Consider the following 23,635-nt stretch of genomic DNA (forward strand, 5'->3'; position numbering starts at 1 on the left):
ACTACCTCCTGTGGTGAGATGACTGGCTCTGTGGATAAGGGAAAAGTAGTGGATGTCACTTACCTTGACTTTAGCAAGGCCTTTGACAGTCATCTATACTATTTTGCAGCCAAATTTCAGAGATGTAGACTAGATCCACGAAGATTAAAACTTCCCTGGACTAGCACAAGTCACAAACGCAAAATCCTGCACCTGGGGTGGAATAATCCCATGCACCAGTGGAGGCTGGGAAGCAGCTTTGCAGAAAAGAATCAGGTGTCCTGGTAGACAAAAAGCTGAACATGAGCAAGCAGCATGTCCTGACTGAGGAAGACCAACCACATCCCAGATCTAATTAGCAAGAATGTTGTCAGCAGGTTACAGGGAATGCATTCTGTGAGACCACAACTGGGGTAGCCCGTCTAGTTTTGGGCTACTCAGTACAAGACACCACAACACTGGAAGAAGTCCAGAGCCTCAAAGAGAATTAGGAGGCTGAGGCACACGATGCATTGAGGGCAGGCTGAGAAATCTGGGCTTGTTAAGCTTGAAGAAGAGATGGCTAAGGTAAGACCTTGTTGCTGTCTCCAGGTATTCAAGGGGAGAGCACAGAGCAGTTGGTGTCTGCCTCTTATCAGAGGTACAGAGTGAAAGGATAAGAGGCAGCAGACAAGTTCCAAAGGAGGAAATTCCAATTAGGCACAAGGAAAATAATTTTCGTTGTGAGGATAACAAAACACTGGAACAGGTTGCCCAAAAATGCTGTGGAATCTCCATTCCTGTTGCTACCACTTTAGTTTAAATCAAAGATCTGTTCAGAGGCACATCTACAGAAAAGGCAAATTTGGGATCCTTTTTTTTCTTGTTAGTGTAGCAGTTTAAGCACAGTATTCTCATTCACAGAACAAAGATCACATTCCTCAGTACTGTAGGACCCTCAGAATCAATAAAACTACAACACTCATGTGGTTTTCACTCTCTCCTAGGTATGGCAAGATGGATTTGCCATGTGAAAGGAAAAACCCATAAGTCAAGCCATCCTATTGACTTACACTGAATGAAAATAGAGTCATTGCTGATGGGGTTAATGCAGATAACCAAATGCTAGAGGAAAACAAACTTCAGAAAAGCTTTACACCATTTCATTGCCTGAAATTCTTAGTGATAAGTAAAATGAGCCACTCTCTCCTTTTGGGCCTGTGGCTTTTTTGTATACAAGCACACATACATATACAACCTAAAGCTCAGACAAAACAGCCTGGTTTATATAATTTTTTCAAACAGCAAAATCCAAGACAGAATGTTAAAAATAGCACCTCACGCCTTTTCCTCCCTCTGTTTCTTAAACCACATTTCAAACAGCAGTCTCTATTGACATACTTTTAGGAAAAGTGTGACTTTTAGGATAAAATGTAACTGCTATTTATCAGCTGGAGTTAATGATACCTGGACATTTGAAAGTGTTTGACTGTATCCTCTTTCTTGGAACTGTACAGAGGGCTTCTACATCTTGTGGCAACTGTTGCCAAGTAGTAGGGAAAACAGAGCTGCTTCTAGCAGGCTTTATCATTTCATAAATTCTTCCTCAATCATTACAACATTTCTTTTGATGGTCAGTCAACTTCCCCTAAGGCTGTTAAGTCTGTGTCCCTTTCTTCCTGGAGAGAAAATTCCTGTTGTTCTGTATCCCTCAGAAACCACTCGGAGACAAAGAGACAGAAAATGTACGTGATGCTGTATCTGCTTCCCAATTGCTCGGTGCTGCCTGAGGAGAGACTCTCCATACATTGTGTTCCGTAACAGCAACCACTTCCAACTAGGTCATGTCACAACCAGCAATTAAAGTGACCTAAAAAATGGTCATGGCAGAAGGGCAGTTTCCAGTAATGACAGCACCCTCTTTACCCATCCTTGTGCTCAGCACTTCCTTCCACCAAAACCGCATATTATAGAATCTACCTGAATTTTCCTGCCCTGAGATCTACTCAGTTCTGGCCTTTCCATCTCAGTTTATTCCTAGCAGGTGTTTCACTCTGGTTGCAAACCTCCTTCAGTTTTGCTCCCATGCTAATCCTGCCCTCCACTCCACCACAGCCAGCCTTGCTCCACCTCACCTCTGCCTCCTGTCCTCCATCCCATTCTTCCTGGATCTTCTGTCCTCTTATCACACCAGTTGTGATTCATGCATCCTGTTTCCCCAGTCTGTCTGCTCATGTATTGTACCAACAATAACACAAAACTCTCACTAATTCTCTTCCAATCCGTGCCTCTCCTTTATAATCATGTTGGACAACACAACCTCCAGAATCTGAACCTTTCTGTGATTCTGAGAGCACTATGAATTACTGCATTACCTGATATTTTAATAACAGAACTCCCTCAGAAGCCATGTAAAATTTGAGTAGTAAGTCAAAAGTAAATAGCAGAAGTACCTAACAAAAATGTCCTGAACCTGGTTTAGTTTTACACAGTTTGTTAGGTTTACCAGTGCTTCAGTGACACAGCAATTTCACTGCAGATCACAAGGCAAGTTCATCTGACGATTCTAAGAGTAATTTAGGATGATAATAAAATTAACAGATTTGGGCAAACCAGCAGGAAAAATAAAAGGGAGGGGGGAAACTTTGTCCCGTTACTGCTTATAGAAGCTTTTCTTTGAAAAATCCATGTAGTTCACGTTTCAGTCAGGCGAGGTAATATGCCTGTAAATGTAATCTGACAGAAGACACAGCACAGCTTCACCAGAAAATGACAAAATCAGATTGTAAGAGAGGGACAGCCAAATGCCTTCACCGAGGGAAACAAATTCACACAAGTGTAATAAACCCAGACTCACATATTCACTGGAGGTTTGTGGTGCTAATACCTTTAGTTTCCACTTCAAAATCTCATTCAAAGTGCTTATCTCTTCTATTGGTTGCCTGCTGGAAGGTGCCTTTGCCCAAATCCATGCCTCCTGAAAACCAGGACTGCATTCATTGTTTCCAAGGGCAACACTTCAACTGTTATCAAGTTTCATCTTCTGATACAGTTACACAAATCTAAGCTCGTTTTTCTACCCAGGGCTTTCTTCCCATACCCATAAACCTTAAAGCAACAAAAATAATGACCAAAATGAGGAAATAAAATCAAAATGAAACAGTTCTAAGCTCCAGGAAGAAGCAAGTAATTGCATTTAAAGCATAGAGATAATTGGGGATCCTTATTGCAATATGCTGCATAATAAAAGAAAAAAGTCAATTTTCAGTTTGAAAGGAAGTTTACTTTAAAACAAATCTCTCATTGATATTTGCTAGCCAAATAAAGCCAGTAACCAATAAAAATGATCACCCAACATGTTACAGCAAAATGTCAAGATCATGCTATAATAAGTTAGGTGATCTCACATTAAAAGACACAGTAGCTTTTAAGCCTAACTTTAACTACAGAAGATGTATTTGTGAGAACCTTCAGAAGCTTTGCCCACCTGCAGGAGCAGATCTGAAATAGCCATTAGCATCACAAGGATTTCCCCAGGGCAATATTCACAGGCAGCTATCAAAAATACAAAAGGATTGGGGAAATATTTGAGACAGAGATCCCACTGTACTTGCTGGATTGTTTTAACTTTAAGGATCCTTCCCTCTATCATCATTTATCTGCTCTCTAGAATCCAATATTGTTACAACACTCCAACTTCACTCACTTATGCCTAAAGCTGTGAAATGCTGTATTAGTCTTTAACAAGCACCAACATTCTTCATTTAAAACAAATGAACAAGAGATCAAACAAACAAGACAACAACCACCAAGGAGATACTTCTGTCAGTTGACAAGGCACTAATGCAAATTCTCTTCATAAATTAACACTGTAACAGCTACAGGTATAACAGCTATTCAGACCTTTTCCTCACTTCAATTGACTCAACAAAAAGCTGATTTGAACATACAGAACTCATTTTTATACAGGGATACTTTGGCACCACAGGCACAGCTCCCAGTGCACCCCATTCCAGCCCATCCCAGCCTCCTGACTGGGCTCAGCCCAAACATTCCCCCAGCAGTATCAGCTGCTCTTGCAGCAGCACCAGTGGCACAGCTCTGTGCTGACTCCATTGCCTTCATATGGCAAGAGCTGCTGTGCTAAGTGAGGTGTAAAAACGAGGTCCTGATTTAATGTAATTATCTAATGAAACTTTCCATGTTAGGAATTAATTAAATGGGGCCATCTTCCCTGTAACTAGTTGGAAAACAGCTCTTGTAGAGCTACAGGTGTTTGATTCTGCCAAATTAAATGGTGATTACCAAAAGAAAGATGTGGTTGGAAAGGTATTATCTTAGGTAAGATATAATTGCTATTATATCTTATTAACCTACAGGAAACAGTAGGAATGCTCCATGCTCTTCAGTAGTTTAGTGGTTTTTCTAGCCAATCAACTGTGCAAAGAATGAAGCTGATGGATCAAAACAGTTTATGTCAGTTTATCGGGATAGCAAGAAGGTAAGGGCTATAAATAATATTCTATTGAACTTAAGCACGTACAATTGTGGTAAAAAAATTACTGAAAAAAATCAAATACTGGCCCAAAATAGTTGCCTTCTCATAATAAAATCCAGTGTTAATTTTTAAACTGTAATTAAAGGAGTATGAGTGTGGATGCAAAGGAATTTGCACAGGTAAAACTTATGATAAATGTTATTGAAGTCAGTGAATTCTGCTACGTTAAATAAAGAAAGAAGGAGGGGAAACCAGTAAGTTTTGACAGTATTTTTTCTTTGTTACAGCAGGAAAATCAACAATGTTTTGAACATTACCAGCATTAGAGAGAGACTGGAGGATGAAATCTAGAATTTTATTAAGAGATCTGACAGAATCGTACTCACAAATGTATATCTATAGAAGTCAGGCAAATTTTGTGGATAAAGGCAACACCTTTTACTGTGGCAACTAGATTTCCTGGGAAAAACATTCCACAGATATTCCACAAAGACCTTTGTTAGGTTTATCATTTTCTCATTTCTGCTCTTCTGAAAGATAAGACACTGAAATCATATAGTTACTTAAAACATTGAAAATCTAATATTGATTAAATGTACACAAGGAAGATTTTTTTTTTCTGAATAACACTATATTTCAATACAATTATATTGGTACAGCCTCTCCCTTCCTCCTCCTGAAATAAGTCTTTTCCTGGTGTTAAATTTATTTTTTCATCTCAGATTATGCCCTCAGAAAAGTTAAATCAAAAAGAATTCTTCACTCCCCAAGAACAATATCTATATAGGAAGTTAGAAAGAAAAAACTGTAGCTCTACTAATGATAGCAGAGAACTTTCCTTTTGCTCTCCTCAAGCTGGCAGAGGCTGGGCCTATAAAAAAGGTAAAGCTCAATACCTTGCAAATAAATGTACAGCAAAAGAAATGTATAGAGTTACTTACTATGAGAATTACTTAGCAAAATGTAAGTCAGAGAAAGAAAAAGTCCTTTGGTAAAAGCCCAGGCTCTGACACACAGGAAAAATGCAACCTCCAACTGAAAATCATAGTAAATTATAGCTAATTATTTCATACACAGTATGTATAATATCAGAATTTCAAACCCAACAATGCCAAAGAACATTATCCCGCTTCTGTGTGGACTAACATTTGCAGAAAATCTCCAAACAATCTCACAAACTTCACCAGGGAACAACATTACAGACACACGTGTGCCTGCTAATAACTTAATGCGCTGGGGTTTCTTTGGGGGCAGGGGGGAAGGTTGTTTGGAATTGGAATGGAAGTGCAGAGAGAGAATATTTTAATAACAGCAGCAGATGAAACTATAACAGTCTGACCTGATATTCATTAAGGAACCTTAGGCAAGTAATAAATTACTAACAAAAAGACTGACATTATTTTAACCATTAGGACCGGAGTTAAGAAGTGGCCCGACGGTGCAACCGAGAATTTCGACTTTTGAGCATCAGGAAAGTGTTCCAGTGCTAACTAATGAGAGCCTCTAATGAACGGGGGCTGAAAACACCATATATTGCAAATCATAGAATCATAGAATAGAATCATAGAATTGATTGGGTTGGAAAAGACCTCCGAGATCATCGAGTCCAACCCTTGGTCCAAATCCAGTCCATTTACTGGATCATGGCACTCAGTGCCACGTCCAATCTGCGTTTAAAAATCTCCAGGGATGGTGAATCCACCACCTCTCTGGGCAGCCCATTCCAATGCCTGATCACTCTCTCTGTAAAGAATTTTCTCCTGATATCCAACTTAAATTTCCCCTGGCAGAGCTTAAGCCCGTGCCCCCTTGTCCTATTGCTGAGTGCCTGAGAGAAGAGACCAACCCCCACCTGGCTAGAACTTCCCTTCAGGTAGTTATAGACGGTGATGAGGTCACCTCTGAGCCTCCTCTTCTCCAGGCTAAACAACCCCAGCTCCCTCAGCCTCTCCCTATAGGACTTATGCTCCAGTCCCTTCACCAGCCTTGTTGCTCTTCTCTGGACCCGCTCCAGCACCTCAATATCCTTTCTGAACTGAGGGGCCCAGAACTGAACACAATACTCAAGGTGTGGCCTCACCAACGCAGAGTACAGGGGAAGGATCACTTCCCTGCTCCTGCTGGCCACGCTATTTTTGATACAGGACAAGATCCCATTGGCCTTCTTGGCCACCTGGGCACACTGTTGGCTCATGTTGAGCTTCCTGTCAATTAGTACCCCCAGGTCCCTTTCTGCCTGGCTGCTCTCCAGCCACTCTGTGCCCAGCCTGTAGCGCTGCATGGGGTTGTTGTGGCCAAAGTGCAGGACCCGGCACTTGGCTTTATTGAACTTCATCCCATTGGAATCAGCCCATCTCTCAAGTCTATCCAGATCCCTCTGCAGAGCCCTCCTGCCTTCCAGCAGGTCGACACTCCCTCCCAATTTGGTGTCATCAGCAAATTTGCTGATGATGGACTCAATGCCTGGACAAATGTGCCTGGGAAGGGACGCAGCACAAACCACAGGGCACTGGTTCCCAAATGGTGAGAGCTACCACACTGCAGAGCTGAAAGCACATCCCCAGAGTATATGTGGGGCATGGCTAATCAAGCCTTGTGAGATCATTCTGGCTCCACAAGAGCAACTCATTGTTCCCAGGAAGCCACCGTGCTGGAAAGCATCACACAAAGGTATTTAAGTGGCCCTGGATGGAGTAAGAGGACCTTGTTAATGCTGCTCCTCTAGAAGGGGAAGCAGTGGTGCCATCAGTCAGAGCGAGAAGAAAATTATGGCAGCCTTTGGGAAGAAATAAAAAGGAAATGGCAACTACCACGCAATAACAACTCAAAATGGGCTGGGGAAGAGGAAGTGAAGCAAATGAGGTGTTCAGCACTCCCCTGGCTCAAGTGATTCCTGCTGTTTATTAAAAGAAGTGCTGCTCAGAGAACGGAGTGAATGTGAACAGGTAGGCAGGCAGCCAGGGGAGGCTGTGATCTCAGGGGGAGCATGAACACTTGTTTCTCACACAGTTCATTTCCCCCATCTGCCTGGGTCACACTGAGGCCACGTACACACCTGTGCCAGTGCAGTAACCAAGGTGCCAGAATGGCAGGACTGAAGGCCTGGCACGCAGGTTGCACGTCCCCAGCAGTGCCACCAAAAACCTGCCCATAAAATCATACCCTCAGTAGGGTGTGATTGCTGTAGGAAGCACGGCTCAATCTTTACAAGCATCACAGATTCTTGAATCTGAAGGTTAAATAACTGCTTGAACAACCCTTGTGAAAGGGTTTGGCCTGACCATCCCAACCTGTGTTATTAAAGGAGACCTTCAGAATGTCACGCTGTGTGGATTTTGCCTTGAATCACTCTGAATATTACCCACACAAAATGCATTTCATACCATGTCAAAAGCATAGGTATGGGTATTGGGGTTTTTTTTTAACATAATAGTATCCAGGTAGGTAGAAGACAAAAAAGTGACATTCTAATAATATACTTCATGAAATTATGACATTTTGAAAGCTATAAAATCACTTTGTTTCATAAGCAGAACTACAGCAAAATCATTCAAAGTTGATTTATAGTGATTATGGACTACTGGATTACTGACTGTAAGCAAATAACCACAGTTTAAAGAATCAATCTTTTCAGATGTGACATTTTTGCTAAAAATCCCCAAGTTTTTAGATGCAGTGAGAATTCACAGCGTTTCTGTTCTTAACAGCATCTTGTTTTGTTGGAAAAGTTTTAGTCTACTATCAAGTGATCCCATAAAGCAGGGCAGAGCTAATGGTTTTACTAAGTATATTTACTTCAGGCTAAATGGAAGGAGCAATTACATCCCACTTATACAGGAAAACAGCTGGAACCAGCTGAAACCACCTCTCAGTGCAGCAGAAAATATAAAAAAAGGCCTGATCAGAAGCCTGACAGGTTTGCTGACTCAAAAACACAGGGTGAAGGAATTGTCTGTCCAGCTGTGTTAGGAAGGGGCACAGCGATCTGGGAGGAAAGTTGTACTGAAAATGCATCTGCAAACAGGGCACTGAAAACAGACAGGCAAAATTTTTGACATGCCTACTTCAAGGTATTTAACCTCACAGCTGAATTTTCCTCCATGGACCTCAAGGAAACAGGACACTCTGCAGCCTTCCCATGTCAAGAGAAGGGCACAGGAGATAACCTTGAGCCAGTCAGTCTCTCTAACACAACAAATGTGCAAGGCTTTAATTATTACTTACTGCTTGGTCTGAAAAAAGAGGCAACAAAAGAAACAAAGTAAGCTGTAACAGCTGAAAGGCACCTCATTTCTGCTTTAAACATTTTTTTTTTCAGATGGAACAGGGCTGCAATATATCTTCTAAATAGTGCTTTCTCCTACCTGAAAAGTTATGAGTAACTTTCTTAATTCAAATAAGAAGCCTTTGAAATGCAATTTCTATAACACTCTCTTCATTATGGGACTTTTTGCAATATGCACCCCACCACACCATCACCAAAAAAGAAAAAAAAAAGAAAAAGAGAAGGAGAAAACAAAGAGGTAAGGAAAAAGAAGAAGAAAAAGAAAGGAAAAGGAAAAGAGAAAGGAAAAGGAAAAGGAAATTGAAAAGAAGAAGGAAAAGGAAAAGAAAAACAACAAGGAAAAGAAAAACAACAAGGAAAATGAAAAGAAAAAATAACAAGGAGAAGAACAAGGAAAAGGAAAAGAAAAAGAACAAGGAAAAGAAAAAGAACAAGGAAAATGAAAAGGAAAAATAACAAGGAAAAGAACAAGGAAAATGAAAAGAAAAATAACAAGGAAAAGAACAAGGAAAAGGAAAAGAAAAAAAACAAGGAAAAGAAAAAGAACAAGGAAAATGAAAAGAAAAAAATAACAAGGAAAAGAACAAGGAAAAGGAAAAGAGAAAGAACAAGGAAAAGAAAAAGAAAAAGGAAAAGGCAAGGCAACTTTTTTGTATTATTGTTGGAGGAAGCAAAAGCATCTGGAAAGGGAAACTCCAGGAGTGGGACTTCAAGAGTTTCACACTTCTAAGCCTTGGTGACAAGTTGGGATTTTGTGTAAGCAGGAGAATTGCCAAAGAATTGTAGATGGTGGTAATGAGAAACCCCAGCACATGAGGAGGAATGTGATTAGGGGGGCCTGGAAACTGTGAATTGAGAAGTATCTAATCAGCAAAAAGAAATTATTGTGCATCTGTTAGCCATTTGAGCAACACAACTTATCTTTCCTACATATTACTATTTTGCCTTTCTACTCTGGTCATTTCCAGACTAAGGACAGCAGTTTTCCTTGTCCACTGTGGGCCCATATATCTTCTTTGATATTACGGGATCTATAAGTCAGTCAGAGCTTTCCAATGGAACCACTTAGAGCCTTTTCCTACCAAGAATATAACAAAAAACACTCATAAAATTCTAAACTCCAAAGTGGTGTTTCACCACAGCCCCGAATGAAACAAGATGCCTTTAGAAAAGGAGGGACCAAGAACGAGATGGATTATAACTAAAGAGTGTGTTCAGATGTTTCCTCTTTCACTGTATGCTTGCAGAGCAAGTTGTAGGTCCTTATTCTTAGTGATGCAATTTTTAGTGGCTGCCTGTGATAAAATAAAACCTACACATTCTCTCCTAAGTCCCCAAACCCAGTCTTTATTTCTGTCCTTTTTGACAACATGCCCATCTCTAGCTCCCTTCAAGAGACTCACTGTTCCTACATTTAATACTATGAATTCTCAATTTGCTCCTATCCCCACTTCACGCTATGGAAGCTTTTTCACCTGGGCTTGCCCATTTGCTCTCAGACCAGACGTTACTCCTCGCTCTGCCCCACAGGCTCCTTCTGGCCTAGAGTGAAAAGGAGGGAAGAAAATAAAATGGCAGTCCTCATCCCATTTGTCCAGACACTCCCTTTCTAAAAATGTCGTGTCAGGAATATTGTAAACAATTTAGACAGCATCCATTACCTTTGCCTTGAGTTATTCCAGGGTATCCCATTCTCTGGAAGTAAATATATCGCCCTACTGCTTCTGTACAGAGGAGATGGTGACTCCTTCCAAAACTGCTACGTCAGTCTGAGGTGATGAAGTAAAAATAATTTGCTCTTGCTGGGGATTCAGGCCAGACAGTTAAGCAAATCTTTTCAATATAAGTATGTGCTGAGTTTATTTGCATGCCTCATAAAGCTCGAGTATTTGCTGTAAACTGTTGGTATCAATAGATTAATGATAAATATGTGTGTCTGACAGGAAAATGTGGTAACTGAATTCTTGGTCTTGTCCATCTGTTGCTTGTGGTTTGTATATCTCCATATCATATTATGCTTGTTTAGGTTTCAGCTGCTTGTCACATGTATGAGTGTATATACATACACATATATATATATCTACAGGAGGGCTGTATATGGTTTAGTTTACAATCCTGTTCCCTTCAGTTCGATGCAGGAGCCTGTGAGTGTGTGCCAGCAAACACGGACGGTGTGTGCTCATCGCTCTGAACCAACTTCTCTCCCTGTCCCGAGTGCTGAGCGTGCACTGTGCTGGTGGCACGGCTGAGCCCACGGGAAGCACACATATCCTGACAGATTCCTGTGGTTACAGACACACCTGCTGGCTTTGCTCAGTCCCACACGTCTCTCTCTCTGCAGGCACACAGTGTCCATAAAGAATCGTTAGGGTTGAATGGACCTCTGGAAGTCATCCAGTCCAACCCCCACGGCAAGGCAGGGTCACCAAGAGCAGGTTACACAGGAATGCGTCCACGTGGATTTGGAATGGCTCCAGACAGGAAGACTCCACGCCCTCCCGGGGCAGCCTGTGCCAGGGCTCTGCCACCCTCAGTGTAAAGTTCTTCCTGCCGTTGAGGTGAAACTTCTTGTGTTTATGTCCATTATGCCCCATCCAGTCACCAAGGCACCACTGAAAAGGGTCTGGAACCATCCCCTTGGCAGCCACCTTTGAGATATTTATATGCATTGATGAGATTCTCTCTGTCATCCTTTCTCTGGACTAAACATGCCTAGCTCTCGGAGTCCCTTCTGGTAAGAGAGATGCTCCAGACCCCTCATCATCTTCATGGCCTCTGCCGGAACCTCTCCAGCAGCTCCTTGTCTCTCTCGAGCTGAGGAGCCCAGACCCGGACCCAGTGGCACAGACAGACACACAGACACGCTCCTGTGCATGTGCCAGGCTGAGCCCGCGCGGCTCCAGCTCCAGCTCCATCCGGGCTTGCAGCTCCCTGTCCTCCCGAGCCCGCCTGCTGTGGTGCCCCCTGCTCCTGCTCCAGCTGGGCAGGCTCGTGGGACTCATCGCTCTTACGAGAAGGGGCTGCGGGAGCTGGGCCTGTTCAGTCCAGAGAAGAGAAGGCTGACAGGGGATCTCATCAATGCACATAAATGTCTCCAAGGCGGGCGCCCAGAGGACGGTGCCAGGCCCTTTTCTGTGGTCCCCAGCGGCAGGCGAGGAGCAACGGCCGCAAACCAAAACAAAAAATTTCGAGCTCGACGTGGGGAAGGGTTTCCTTTCGTTGCGGGCGGCAGAGCCCTGGCACAGGGTGCCCGGGGAGGGTGTGGAGTCTGGACCCATGTCAAGCCCACGCGGGCACGCCCCTGTGCCACCTGCTCTCGGTGACCCTTCCTCGGCAGGCGCGTTGGACTTGGGTGATCTCCAGCGGCCTCTTGCACCCCCAGCTATGCTGTGACTGTGATCCCATGATCCGGTACCGCCCCCCCGGCACAGCCCCTGCTCCCCCCCCCCCCCCCCACACGCACACCGGCGGCAATCCCGAGCCGGCGGCGCTCGGCGCTCGATTGCGGCGCCTTGCACTCCGCTGCGGGGCCGCCACCCCGCTGGTGGTGGTGGTGATGGTGCCGCTCGGTGGTGGATTGCTCGCGCCTGGGCGCGGGGCGCAAGATGGCGGCGGCGCTGGGCCGGGGGCTGGACATCAGCCTGGCGGCGCTGCGGCAGCACGACCCCTACATCAGCGGCATCGTGGACGTGGCCAGCCAGGTGGCGCTCTACACCTTCGGACACCGCGCCAGCCAGTGGGTACGTGCGCCCGGCGAGGCACACACCCCCGCCGCACCGGGGACCGGGGCGGGGAGCGGCCGGGACACGCCCCCACCGTGAGAGCCCCGCCCCCGCCCCGCCCCACCCGGCCATGGCCGAGGTGTGAGGGCGGGAGTGAGGGAGGGGTGTGCCTGACGGAGCTGAGAGCAGCCCCGTAGGGGCCGGGGAGTGGGCTCTGGGAGGCTGCAGGGTTGTAGGAGTTGTGTCCCGTGCGGCAGGGCAGTGGACGATGAGGTTTATCTCAGACGCATGGAAGGTTGAGGTTTAACCAGGTCCAAGAGAGGTTGGGTGTTTAACCCAGGGACACGGGAGACTGGGTGTTTAGCCAGGGCTGTGGAAGACTGGGGATTAACATGGGGCTATGGAGGCTGGGGCTTAACCCAGGGCTGGGGTTTAACCTGCAGCCATGGGAGGTTGGGTGTTAACCAGGTCGATGGAAGACTGTGGTTTAATCCAGGGCAGTGGAAGACTGGAATTTAACCCAGGGCTGTGAGAGACTGGGGTTTAACCAGTGTCTGAAGGAGAACAACGAACATGGTGAAGGGCCTTGAGGGGAAGCCGTATGAGAAGCAGCTGAGGGAACTTGGTCTGTTCAGCTGGAGAAAAGAAGACTGAGAGGAGACCTCATTGTGGTCTACAACTTCCTCGTGAGGGGAAGAGGAGGGATAGGCACTGATCTCTTCTCTGTGGTGACCAGTGATGGGACTCAAGAGAATGGCCTGAAGTTGTGTTTCAGGGGAGGTTTAGACTGGATGAAGAAAAGCGCTCTTCCATCAGAGGGTGGTTGGGCACTGGAACAGGCTCCCCAGGGATGTGGTCACAGCACCAAGCCTGACAGAGTTTAACCCACAGCTGTGGGAGACTGGGGTTTAACCCTGGGACACGGACCTCAGACTCTCCTCTGCCCTTCAAACACCTATAATGGAACCCAAACATGTACAAAAGAGTGAGTGTAGGAGTTAACAAGGCTATAAAGATTGTTGTAAGATTTAAAACCTTAATTAACTCAGGGAAACTTTTGGTAATCTAACATGCAGGCTCTTTCCAGGTGGTTCTTGCTTTGCTGTAATGGTGGGGCTTAGGGCCCGTGTTTGAAGAATCTGCACCATCTCCCTTTTGTGTCATTTCCCCTGTACCTGTCCCAAACATTGCCCCTGAGGACAGGTGCCCTTTGGAAAATCCTGACTGGGCTGTGCACTGCCCTTGGGTGTAGTGGAGAGTTAATCCAGTTTAGCCTCATGGTGTCGTGCATTTAGCCTTTCTATATCTTATCATAAAACTTGAGTCAGATGCATAGTGACCTGTGCAGGCTCCAGCCTCTCACCACCAGCTGATGAAGTTGGGTTTATGTATTTGTGGCTTGGATGAGAGAAGTGAAACTGATGGTCCTGGGAAACAGAGATAAAGGGGGGTTCACTGACAGTAAGCAAAACACTGCCCTGATTTCAACTTCCTTAACTTTCCTTTTCTTCAGGAGAAGACTGATGTGGAAGGAACGCTGTTTGTTTACACAAGGTGAGGACACTACCTTTTAACGTCTGCAGAATGTTTCCATAACCTGTGGATATGGAAAAGCTAGCTGGGATGGAGTGTGAATGAAGTAAATGAAGTGAAGTCATGAAGTAAATGCTCCCCCTTGTTCAAGGGTGAAAAGAAACTGAAACTGGTAGAAGCAAATGCGGGGAAGAAAACACTGGGAAGGAGGCACCACCTTGTATTTTGATAAGACTTCCAAATGTGATTTAAATCTCAATAGGGTAAACTGTAGAAATCTTTTGTGTTGGTTTAATTAGGATGTAGCAGTTTAAAAAGTGTCTGGACAAAAAGCAAATAGTGAAATAAATAACCATATTCTTTAAAGTAAGGGAATGGTACAACTTAGGAAGTATTGTTTTCTCTACTTAGGGTACATTCATACTACTTATGTCTGATTGTTCATTTTTCATGCATATTTCATCCAACATTTTGGCTGATTTTAATGCTCTCTTTTAGCAGCACCTCTGATTGTGGCTTTTCAGAGCATCATTTTTATGTCACTTGTTTTAGCACATTTGTTCTGTTATGAAGCCTGCCCTATGTTGTAGTTTCCATGTTAGTGCCTCAGCATTTCCCTGTGACTGTTGTTAAAGTTGGAAAATAATACAGTCAGCAGATCTTGCAGTAGCTGCCAGGGTTTAACACCAAAGCAGAAAGTTTCTTCTTCAACTTTTATGTCAAAGAGGAACTGGTAGGAGAGCTGAGAAAGCAAGAGATTGTTTTGAGAAGGTGAGAGATGTATGTGTGAAGTGACAGAGAGGCCCAGGAGTCTGTGAGCTTTGTGTGAAGTGGGAATGCTGGTTTCAATCTGTAGAGATCTTTCCTACCAGCAGTGGAAATGGTCAACAGTAATTTTTCTAAGCTGCTTTCAGGTGAGTGGAGATAAGAGCTTTTCTAATTACCACCGTGAGAGGAAAGAACCAGCTCTTTGTTGTGCAAGCAGTAGGTGGATGTGGGTAGTTATGGGCTGCAGAACAGCAGCAGTATTTCCTGGTGTGTTGGTTGTAAAGCTCAAGAACTGACAACATGTAACCTGGTACTCCTTGCATCTGTGATCTTTCACTGTTCTCTTTGTTGCCTGAGGAAATTTCCATTTAGAGCAGGGGTTGATGCCTGGCTGCCCTACAGGCAACAGAATGGAACAGGTTGTGAACTGTGGGTAATATCATGCATCATCAGTTTTAACTTTAATTTTCTGTTGCTTTGAACAGAGTTATAAAGTTCTGTGGAAAAGACATTGCCAACAGATCATAGGTTGGAGACCACTGGTGTTGCCTTGGTTGTTTCTCTTTAGTCACAATGTAAAGTGATGTGACCATTTTACTTGAGATAACTTATTTACTACCCATCTCATCTTAGTGAATTCCGAGGAACAGTCAAAAAGTCAGACTTCCAGCTGGGTTAACACCAGTGGAAGTGGTCTGTTTGTTTGTTTTAAGTGAAGCACTGACTGCTGCAAATTAAGGATTCTTGTCAAGGATTCCACTTTTTTTTGTTTTTCTGTTGACTCCGATGCTGTAATGCAGCTTCCTTTGCTTTGGGTTTCATAGAGAAATCCACACAGCAGCAATTGCCAGAGATGGCACTTTTCCCAAATGTTTATCCATAGTCTTTCCTTTATTGTCATACTTAGTTTGGAAGTAGTATCTCCTGTCAGGGTCATGATGGATTTAACAGCTCACCTTTATCTAAATGACTTTGAAGTGTAACCCCCATGAACATGCATAATGATTTAGAGTCATAGAATCATGGAATGGTTTAGGATGGAAGGGACTTTTGAAGATAATCTGGTTCTAACTCCTGCTGCCATGGGCAGGGACACCTTCCACTACATCAGGTTCCTCAAAGCCCTGTCCAGCCTTGTCTTCCAGGAATAGGGCATCCACAACTGCTCTGAGCAACCTGTTCCAGTTTCCCAGCACCCTCACTTTTGTTCTTACGCTTTAGATGGCGTGGAAAATCCTCTTTGGGGTGACTGTATTGAAAAGTATGCTTGCACTGGCCCATAACTGACTTATTTTAATTGCTACTTTCTACTCCAGCAAGAAACTATAGGATAGATGGTGGTGTTGGATAAGGTGATGCTGACAGTCTGTTTATTTCTCATACATAATGTAGGGTTTTGCCATAATTAAAAGGATCACACAAAATACTGCAAAAGCCAGTTGCTATTTCCTTGGCAACAAAATCAGTTTTTTGTGGTACCTCTTAGAAATAATAATAAAAGATTAATAAATTTGGAGAACTATACAGGAAAGAAATTCTAGTGATTTCTTTTTTTTCCTCTTCTTGATGGGATTTCTGCTTGTTAATTTTCAGATCAGCTTCTCCAAGGCATGGTTTCACAATTATGAACAGACTGAGCATGGAAAATCGAACTGAGCCTATTACTAAAGACCTTGATTTCCAGCTCCAGGACCCCTTTCTACTGTACAGAAATGCCAGATGTAAGTATGTGACACGTGGGGTTAAATACTGAAGTCAGCTTCTCTTCAATCTGTTCTTGGTTAAGGCAGTCCAAGTGCTTAGACTGCAGCTCTCAGGGGCTGAAATTAGCTGGTTAACAGGTGAAAGTAAAGGAATGTATTTTGCTTTTTTGGTGTGCTGAAAGAGAAGAATTGCTCAGTGCTTCCTAAAATGCCACTCTGCTAAAGAAAGTATTAGCATGTGCTTAGTAGTAATCTCTTAATTTAACTGACAAAGAGTAAATGTTTATTGTGGTGTGTATGTGATGGGCTGAGAGAGGCAGGGAGTGTGTGTTTCCTGAATGTACCCCAGTCAGCGTTGGGAAGTTTTGGAGTGGTATTTGTAGTCTTGGCTTTCTGCATAAAAACAGACAAATGCAGCAAATTCAAGCCCTGTTTTGTGCTCCAGCTCCAAAATCCTGTCCTTGGAGCAAGTTGGAAGGCAGTGTGCCTCTCAACCATGAGGCGTAACTCCTGACAACATAACGTTGGGTCTCCTTTAAACCCTGATGAAAGACAGAGTTATTACTTTGGGCTCTGTGTTTATCTTGCACGATTATCTTTATACCAGAATTAGCAAGTGTCAGGCAAAAATAAGTGGAAGACATGGGAAAGCTCACTTGTGCATGCAGATCTGCATACAGAGTGTTACAATGAGCAATTACACGAGAATGAGCAGTTGTAAATATACAGTTTATATCTGTGCTTGGAAGTGGAGCTGTAGTGTCATCTGTGCTTTGTCCTTGATGCATAAAAGCAGATTGCAAAAATGTTTTATGTGAACTGTGACGCAGAAGTGTTCCCTCTGGATGAATTAAAGGCTGAAGCAGCCCAATTTGATCATCTGCTAGACCTTTTTACTTCATAGACTAGTTTGGAGTTGGAAAGTATATCAAGAGGGAATCCTGTTGTTCACACGCACTATGTGGTAAAAACAATAGAGAAATAACATTTTAAATAGCCTAAATGAAACTGCTATTTTTGAGAGTATTTTCTAGGTTGACAAAGTATTGGAATTCACAAAGAAACTGAAAAGAAATGCAGACATATTCAGGCTAACCTAGGACATTAGGATTTTAAGTACCATGAGACCTATTATCCCATCTGGTTTTGAAGGGTCTTTCTTATGTAAGTGTAATCTTCTTTAATCTCATTTTGAAATTCCATTAGGAGTTTATGTGTGTATACACTAGTACCTACATTTTGAAACCTGGTCTATTCATTTTTCATTTTTGTTGAGACAATTGGTATAAAGAGTAATTAGAAGTTGTCATAACTCTGTGCTGACATGAAGTAAGTGTGATTACTACCTGTAAACTGTGATTGGTTGATTTTTTTATTAGGAGGAAAATCGTGGGGTTTGGAGAGTATAAGCTGTTTTTCCCAAGAGATGTCAGTCTTTTGGGTTTGCAGGGTCTCAAATATTTTAAGTGCTAACCTGTTTTCTTACTTTTTCTCTTCTGATTGTCTCCCCATGCCACCAAGGGGAGGGGGCAAGCACCTGCACAGGGCTGAGCTGCTGGCTGGGGTGGACCCCCAGCACCTACACAGACAATTTACCAGTGGCAACATGGAAGTAGAACTACCCTTCTTTTAGTTTAGAATCTCTGAGCCGTGAGATCTGACAGTTTTTTCACTCCATGGCACTCTGTACTGGATCGTTCCCTTGAGTGCTGGCATGAAAAAAGAAATTAAGAGATCCCCAGCCCCTAAAACCTGTGGGTTTTAAGCCCTGATGTCGTAGTATTATTTTTCTCTACTGCTTCCAGATGCTAACAAGGAGTACTCAGTAATAGCTGTTTACTTGGCAAAACAGTGGACAGTTTGGCAGTAATACTTAACAGTATCTGGAAACAAGTTATCTTTTTCTAACCTTTTGTTTGACTTGGTGACTTCTTATGCAGTTTTTCATACATGTCTTCTTTTAGATCTAACAAAACTAACAGTTTCCTCTGTTTTTCCAATTGATATAGTGGCTTTCCTACAGAACAGGGCTTTTGTCATAACATAAACATCAGGAAAATACAAAAGCAAGCATTTAGAGAAACAAAGAAGTCCTGCCCAGTGTTTTGCTTCTCCCAGTATTCTGAATATTTGTTGAAACCAACTTCATTTTAGTGCAGCTGAATATCTATGGCTGGTTGTACCACACAGCCTAAAATAAAACCTCTTGGCAGCCCAAGGTGGTGCTTGTGTACTGGACAAGTCCGCCAGCATTTGTAATAGCTGTCATTTTGTAAGGCTTGCTTTGCATCCAATATATGATCACAACAGAAAGATTTTTTCCAAAATTATACACAATAAATATAAGTTTTAGGAATACTTAAATTAAGAAAAGAAATATTTCATCTTACTTTATTGGGTTTTTTTCATATTTCTTCTGTTGTTCTGTGTGATCCTGGTCATCTTAAGTTGAAATACTGTCTAAACACCATGTTGGAGACACAGTGTAATCCCAGGACTTTTCAGGCTGGATTTGGGATCCATGCCAGTTAATGTTTGCACTGATCTACTGTTTTGCAGAGAAGTTTAGTTTGAGAAATCTGTTAGGCTGGAGCTGGGATTATTCATTTCAAAGCCAGGAGGGAAGATCAAATTACAGTTTTTAATGTCAGCAGAAATCTTTGTCCACCAAGAAGAGAAGGTTTATGTATCAAATAGGGAATTTTCAATGTGACTTTAAACTTACCTAGTTAACTGCAATTTTAGATGCTTGCTTTATGAGAGCAAGACAGGAGTCCCATTTTTGTTTAGATCATCTAACAATTCTAAGGGTTTTAAAAAATAAATAATCTTAACTACACAATTACTACTTTTTTCATTGGTTTTTGGTGATATTTATTGTGAAAACCAATATTTAGAGCCTGTTGCTTAAGCCTTGGTGCCGAATAATATGAGACAGTTGAGAAGAAATACAAGGTGGTAAATTATTGAGTAAATGAACTTAATTTTCTCTCTTTAGCACTGATCAGCTATATAATAATTACAGCTGTTCCTCACTGTGTATTGTACCAGGTGTTTATGCCTTTGTACTGGGTCAGTGAATTATTTCCTCAGTTGACTGATTTAGCTTTTCATTGCTGAATCCTGTTTTTCATGCTTACAGGTCACAGAGAATTTGGTCAACAGTAAGTTGTATATCTCAGAGTTAGCTTCACCTTGAGCATTTCAGCTGCCAGAGAAGAACACAAGATCCTACCTTAAAATAGTGTGCTAATTGTGACAGTGATCTGATACAGGTTAATTGGGTGCTTTTCTGCTATAAGGAGTGGAGAAAGAAATTGTGTGGCAGATTGACAAATACTTTATAACAAGTTTCTGTGCCTATTGGCAGAGCAGCTGCTTTTCATTTCTGTGCCACCTTTGTAGCAAGGCCTTTGATCATTTCATCTCCTGGGCTTGGAGCAGAATGAAGCCTTTCTAGTCAGATGTGTCCACTGAATTTGAGCCTTAGCAGAGGTTCAGTAAGTGGTCCAAAAGCAGACCAGACATGCCTGTTTTTGTCAAACCTGCCTAGGCACCTGTGAGACATACATAAGCTCATCCTTGTTTCAGTTGTCCAGTTTAACATGCCACCATGTGTCTGTCAGAACCCTGAAAATGTTATATTTTCCCAGATTTCTACACTGCAAAGATGTCTAGTAGATGGGATGGAAGGGAGAGGGAAGTTTGCCAGCTGTCCAAAGAAGTTTTGTGGTTTTTTTGTTTGTGGTTCGGTTTTGGTTTTTTTCCTTCCCATGTAGGTCATAATTATTTTGTATGACAATTTTTCCAAATATATCCCTGGGGACAAGTGATTGTAAAATGTTTAGGAAAAGACAACGGTGTATGTTCTTCTCAAACTATTGTATTTCATTCTTAAATTCTAAATTACAGCATCCAAGGGCCCTCTTAAACAGAATAACTCATCTCTTTTGAGACTGATTGTGGCTCATTTTAGTTCACCCTCCTAAGTAAATACATCCTGGTAAAAAATATTAAATGGATAACAAGTGTCCTGCCTCTGCAGGCATTTCTGAAGACCTAGTGACCCTGCAAGTAGCATTTCTTAGTTTGAAGGCTGTTAGAAGTTTACTTCGGAAGGAAAAGTAGGAGACAACACTAAGAGAATCTGAGTGATATGTAGAAGTTAATATATCATGGAAGCCAATCCTCTTTTGGGTATCATAGTGTCTTGTTTACCCTGAAATATGTTTCCAGTCTATATTACATTATACATTCTGTAACATGGGGTTTCAGATCTCTTCTTTCTTCTGAAATGTGTTTTTAATCGAGAACAGAACCAGCATTTGGTGGTTAAATTTATTTGTGTATATATATAGATTCAGCCTTCTGCATATTGACCAGTGAACTACTACTTGCTCAATTGTTTCCATTGAGACAGGCAAAATAGATATTCCAGGCTTTGTTTTTATGAGGTAGTAGAGTTTCTCTTTGGTTTTTGGTTCTGTTTAGAATGGAGAGCCTTATTTATCAGCCTCCTGCCTGCCAACATAGGGTATCTGGTCCAATAACAAAAAACCTGACATGATGAAAGCAGTAAATTGCAACGTGTATTCAGTTGATTATTCCCCAAATGCTCATTTGTTTTTCAGAATTTTGAAACAAATACCTTGAAGTGTTTTTAACTTCATTCAATTTGTATTATTTTTCTCTAAAATCAGTGGTCTACTAATTCAGAAGTATGACATGGCTTTCTGTTGCTGCATCATTAAGCAAATGCAGTGATTTTTGTCACAGCTGAATAACTTAAAACAATTTTTTTGAGGTTAAGTTTGATTGCAGAATTATTATTCTGGCCTGCTACAACCTGCATGTTTTGTTGAAAATATTTCTGTAGTTTAAAACTCTTTGAAAAATGTTTGTCGGTTTGGAACAAAAGTGCAAGCTAAAACTATAGAAATTCAAAGTGATTTTGGTAGAAGGGCCTTGCCCTCTTTAGGGGTATAATCTTCTCAGCCTGTTTTTTTGTTAAACAGATTTGGGTAAAGGTTTTTTTAAGAAGTCTGCCTGGGCTGACTGCTGCCACTTGTTCAGAATACGAATGCTTGTGGTTTACCTGCGGTTCTGTCCTTGGAGACATTTTTGTCTCAGAGTTATAAACAAACCTCTCCTCCTTCTCTCCATTCCAATTTCTCTCCTTTGATCAGCATTATAAAAATTCATCATGTATCCAGCAAGACAGAACAACAGCAGAGGTCACAATTGTCTTCCCTGAGCGTTCCTGACCTTAAAGTGAAACCTCAGTTTTGCTGAGAGTGTTGGAATGCTAACACATACCCAACTTTTTTAAGTTTCAAAAGAAAATATACATACTGAAAATAATTCATGTCTTACTAAGAGTTAATTCTAAACCCAGAAAATGAAAGTTGCAGCATGAGCTTTGTCGTGTTATTTGCTTTTTTCTTCCTGAAACCTGTTATACAGTTTGTGTCCAGCTTAACTGCTTTTGAGTTTGTCAAGTGCAAATTTTCTTGACACAAGCAAGCAAGTTTCTTACTGCCTCTGTTTATCAAGTGCATAGTGATGATTTATGTTTTTTCATGTGGGATGCTCTCTAGTACTCAGTTAGTTGACTTCCTTCTACCTACACTCAGAAATTATGTGTTCATAGGCTAGTTTACAAAAGCATATTTAAAGGCATTACTAATTTCCTACTATGTTTCCCATATAGTTCCTCCCTTTGTGGTCTGTATTTCAACTAACTGGTGATTTTAATGTGCTTAGAAAATGGTAAAAATTGCTTCAGAATGTCAAGAAAAATAATAAACTGCCCCTTGGAAGTGGTATAGATACCAATTTACATTTTTATAACTAAACCCATAAAATATGTACATTTATATATTAGATCCTTGTGCTTTCTGCCTCATTTTAATTTTCAAGGATGCCTGAAAATCTTGAATGCCTGCCTGCTGAGATATAAAAGTATTATTGTAACTTGATGGCATAACTTAATACTATTTTGCAGTCAAGAATGGATGGATGTGCAGCAGTTCTGGCTCAAGGCAAGTGAGTTTTAAGATCAGGAACTGTGATTTTGCTATCTAGTGGTTATTTGGCTTACCTGTTCTAGAGTACAAAAGCTGATACACCTGGTTTTATAACTAAACTCAGCTCAAATCTGTGGAAGAAGTGGATTTTTAATGTAGTGAGAGGGACAGGAAAATTTGTTTTAAAGAAGTATGCATAAATGCAAATTGATTAAAAATAAATTGACTGAAAAAGTGCCATAGGACATTGTTTTCTGTGAAAACTTTTAGTTGATCATAATTTTTTCTTTTCCTAAGTCTCTCTCTTACTGAAGCCAGCCCTGGAATAAATGACCTGCAGAGGTCCCAACCAAACTAAATTATTATTGTGATTCTAGGATTAGCAGATATTGGTTAATTCTACTTAAGAGTGTTTGGGGTTTTTTCTGCTTATCCTGGAGAGTAAATGTTCTGTGATTTAGGTTTTTAGGGTTCCAATGAAAAAAAAAAAAAAACAAAAGAAGAGGGGGAACTGCAATATCCCTTTTTGTTTGTTGTTTTTAAAGAAAAATTGTTTGTACTATTAAGTGTTTCTAAATTTAGTTTTTCCAGTGCTGCCTTATTTGTTTTCCTTAAAACTAAATAAAATCTGTGTTTTTCAGGGGAATTTGTAGATACCAGTTCTGAAGGCCTTAAGTTTCAGACGTAAGTTTGGATGTGTAACACTCTGTCCCTTGTCACTCCACCCAATACAGCACAGGTATTTCCATTCAGACTTTCTTAAAAGGATGTTTTAGTTGTTTCTTCCTTACCCTTCCTACCCTGAGGATTTGTTAGGGGGTGTGAAAGCCTTTGACTGAGCAAAGAAAATGATTTAGGATGGTTTGCCTTCATGAAGTGGCTTTTTGCAGCTGTAACTGTGATGACTGCAGCTGTCTTTTTGCTCTAATTACGTGTTGTGCCTCAAGGGTGGTCAAAACTCAGTGTAAGGAAAAGAAGTGCAGTAATCCTAAAGCAGGTTTTCAGTTCTGTGTGACGATGGAGTCCAGTCTGAAAGTCAGAGTAACTATATGCTAAGTGAGAAGAAACGGGCCAAGGAGCTAAGATAACAAAGCTATGTAGTCTTTTGATGGCTGGTAATTATTTTGTGTATGGTGGAAGTA

At 41.8% G+C, this 23,635-nt stretch overlaps 2 protein-coding genes across 4 annotated transcripts in view; one reads left to right on the forward strand and one right to left on the reverse strand.

Moving 5' to 3' along the window:
* Positions 1-23,635, reverse strand: part of CACNA1C (calcium voltage-gated channel subunit alpha1 C) — a 480,151-nt gene that overhangs the window by 455,127 nt on the left and 1,389 nt on the right. The gene's annotated exons all lie outside the window — the stretch shown is intronic.
* DCP1B (decapping mRNA 1B) overlaps positions 12,275-23,635 on the forward strand; it is a 42,711-nt gene continuing 31,350 nt past the window's right edge. Inside the window, exons 1-3 of one of the 3 annotated variants that reach the window (XM_064654546.1) lie at positions 12,275-12,481; positions 13,977-14,017; positions 16,358-16,485. In XM_064654546.1, the coding sequence (XP_064510616.1) occupies positions 12,347-12,481; positions 13,977-14,017; positions 16,358-16,485 (304 nt within the window). In that variant the 5' untranslated portion in view covers positions 12,275-12,346. Of the gene's footprint in view, positions 12,482-12,605; positions 13,449-13,976; positions 14,018-16,357; positions 16,486-23,635 lie in introns of those variants that run through there. The other 2 variants (XM_064654545.1, XM_064654547.1) reach the window with 2 other exon arrangements.

This window comes from Pseudopipra pipra, chromosome 5, assembly GCF_036250125.1.
Source record: "Pseudopipra pipra isolate bDixPip1 chromosome 5, bDixPip1.hap1, whole genome shotgun sequence".
Classification (NCBI taxonomy): Eukaryota; Metazoa; Chordata; class Aves; order Passeriformes; family Pipridae; genus Pseudopipra; species Pseudopipra pipra.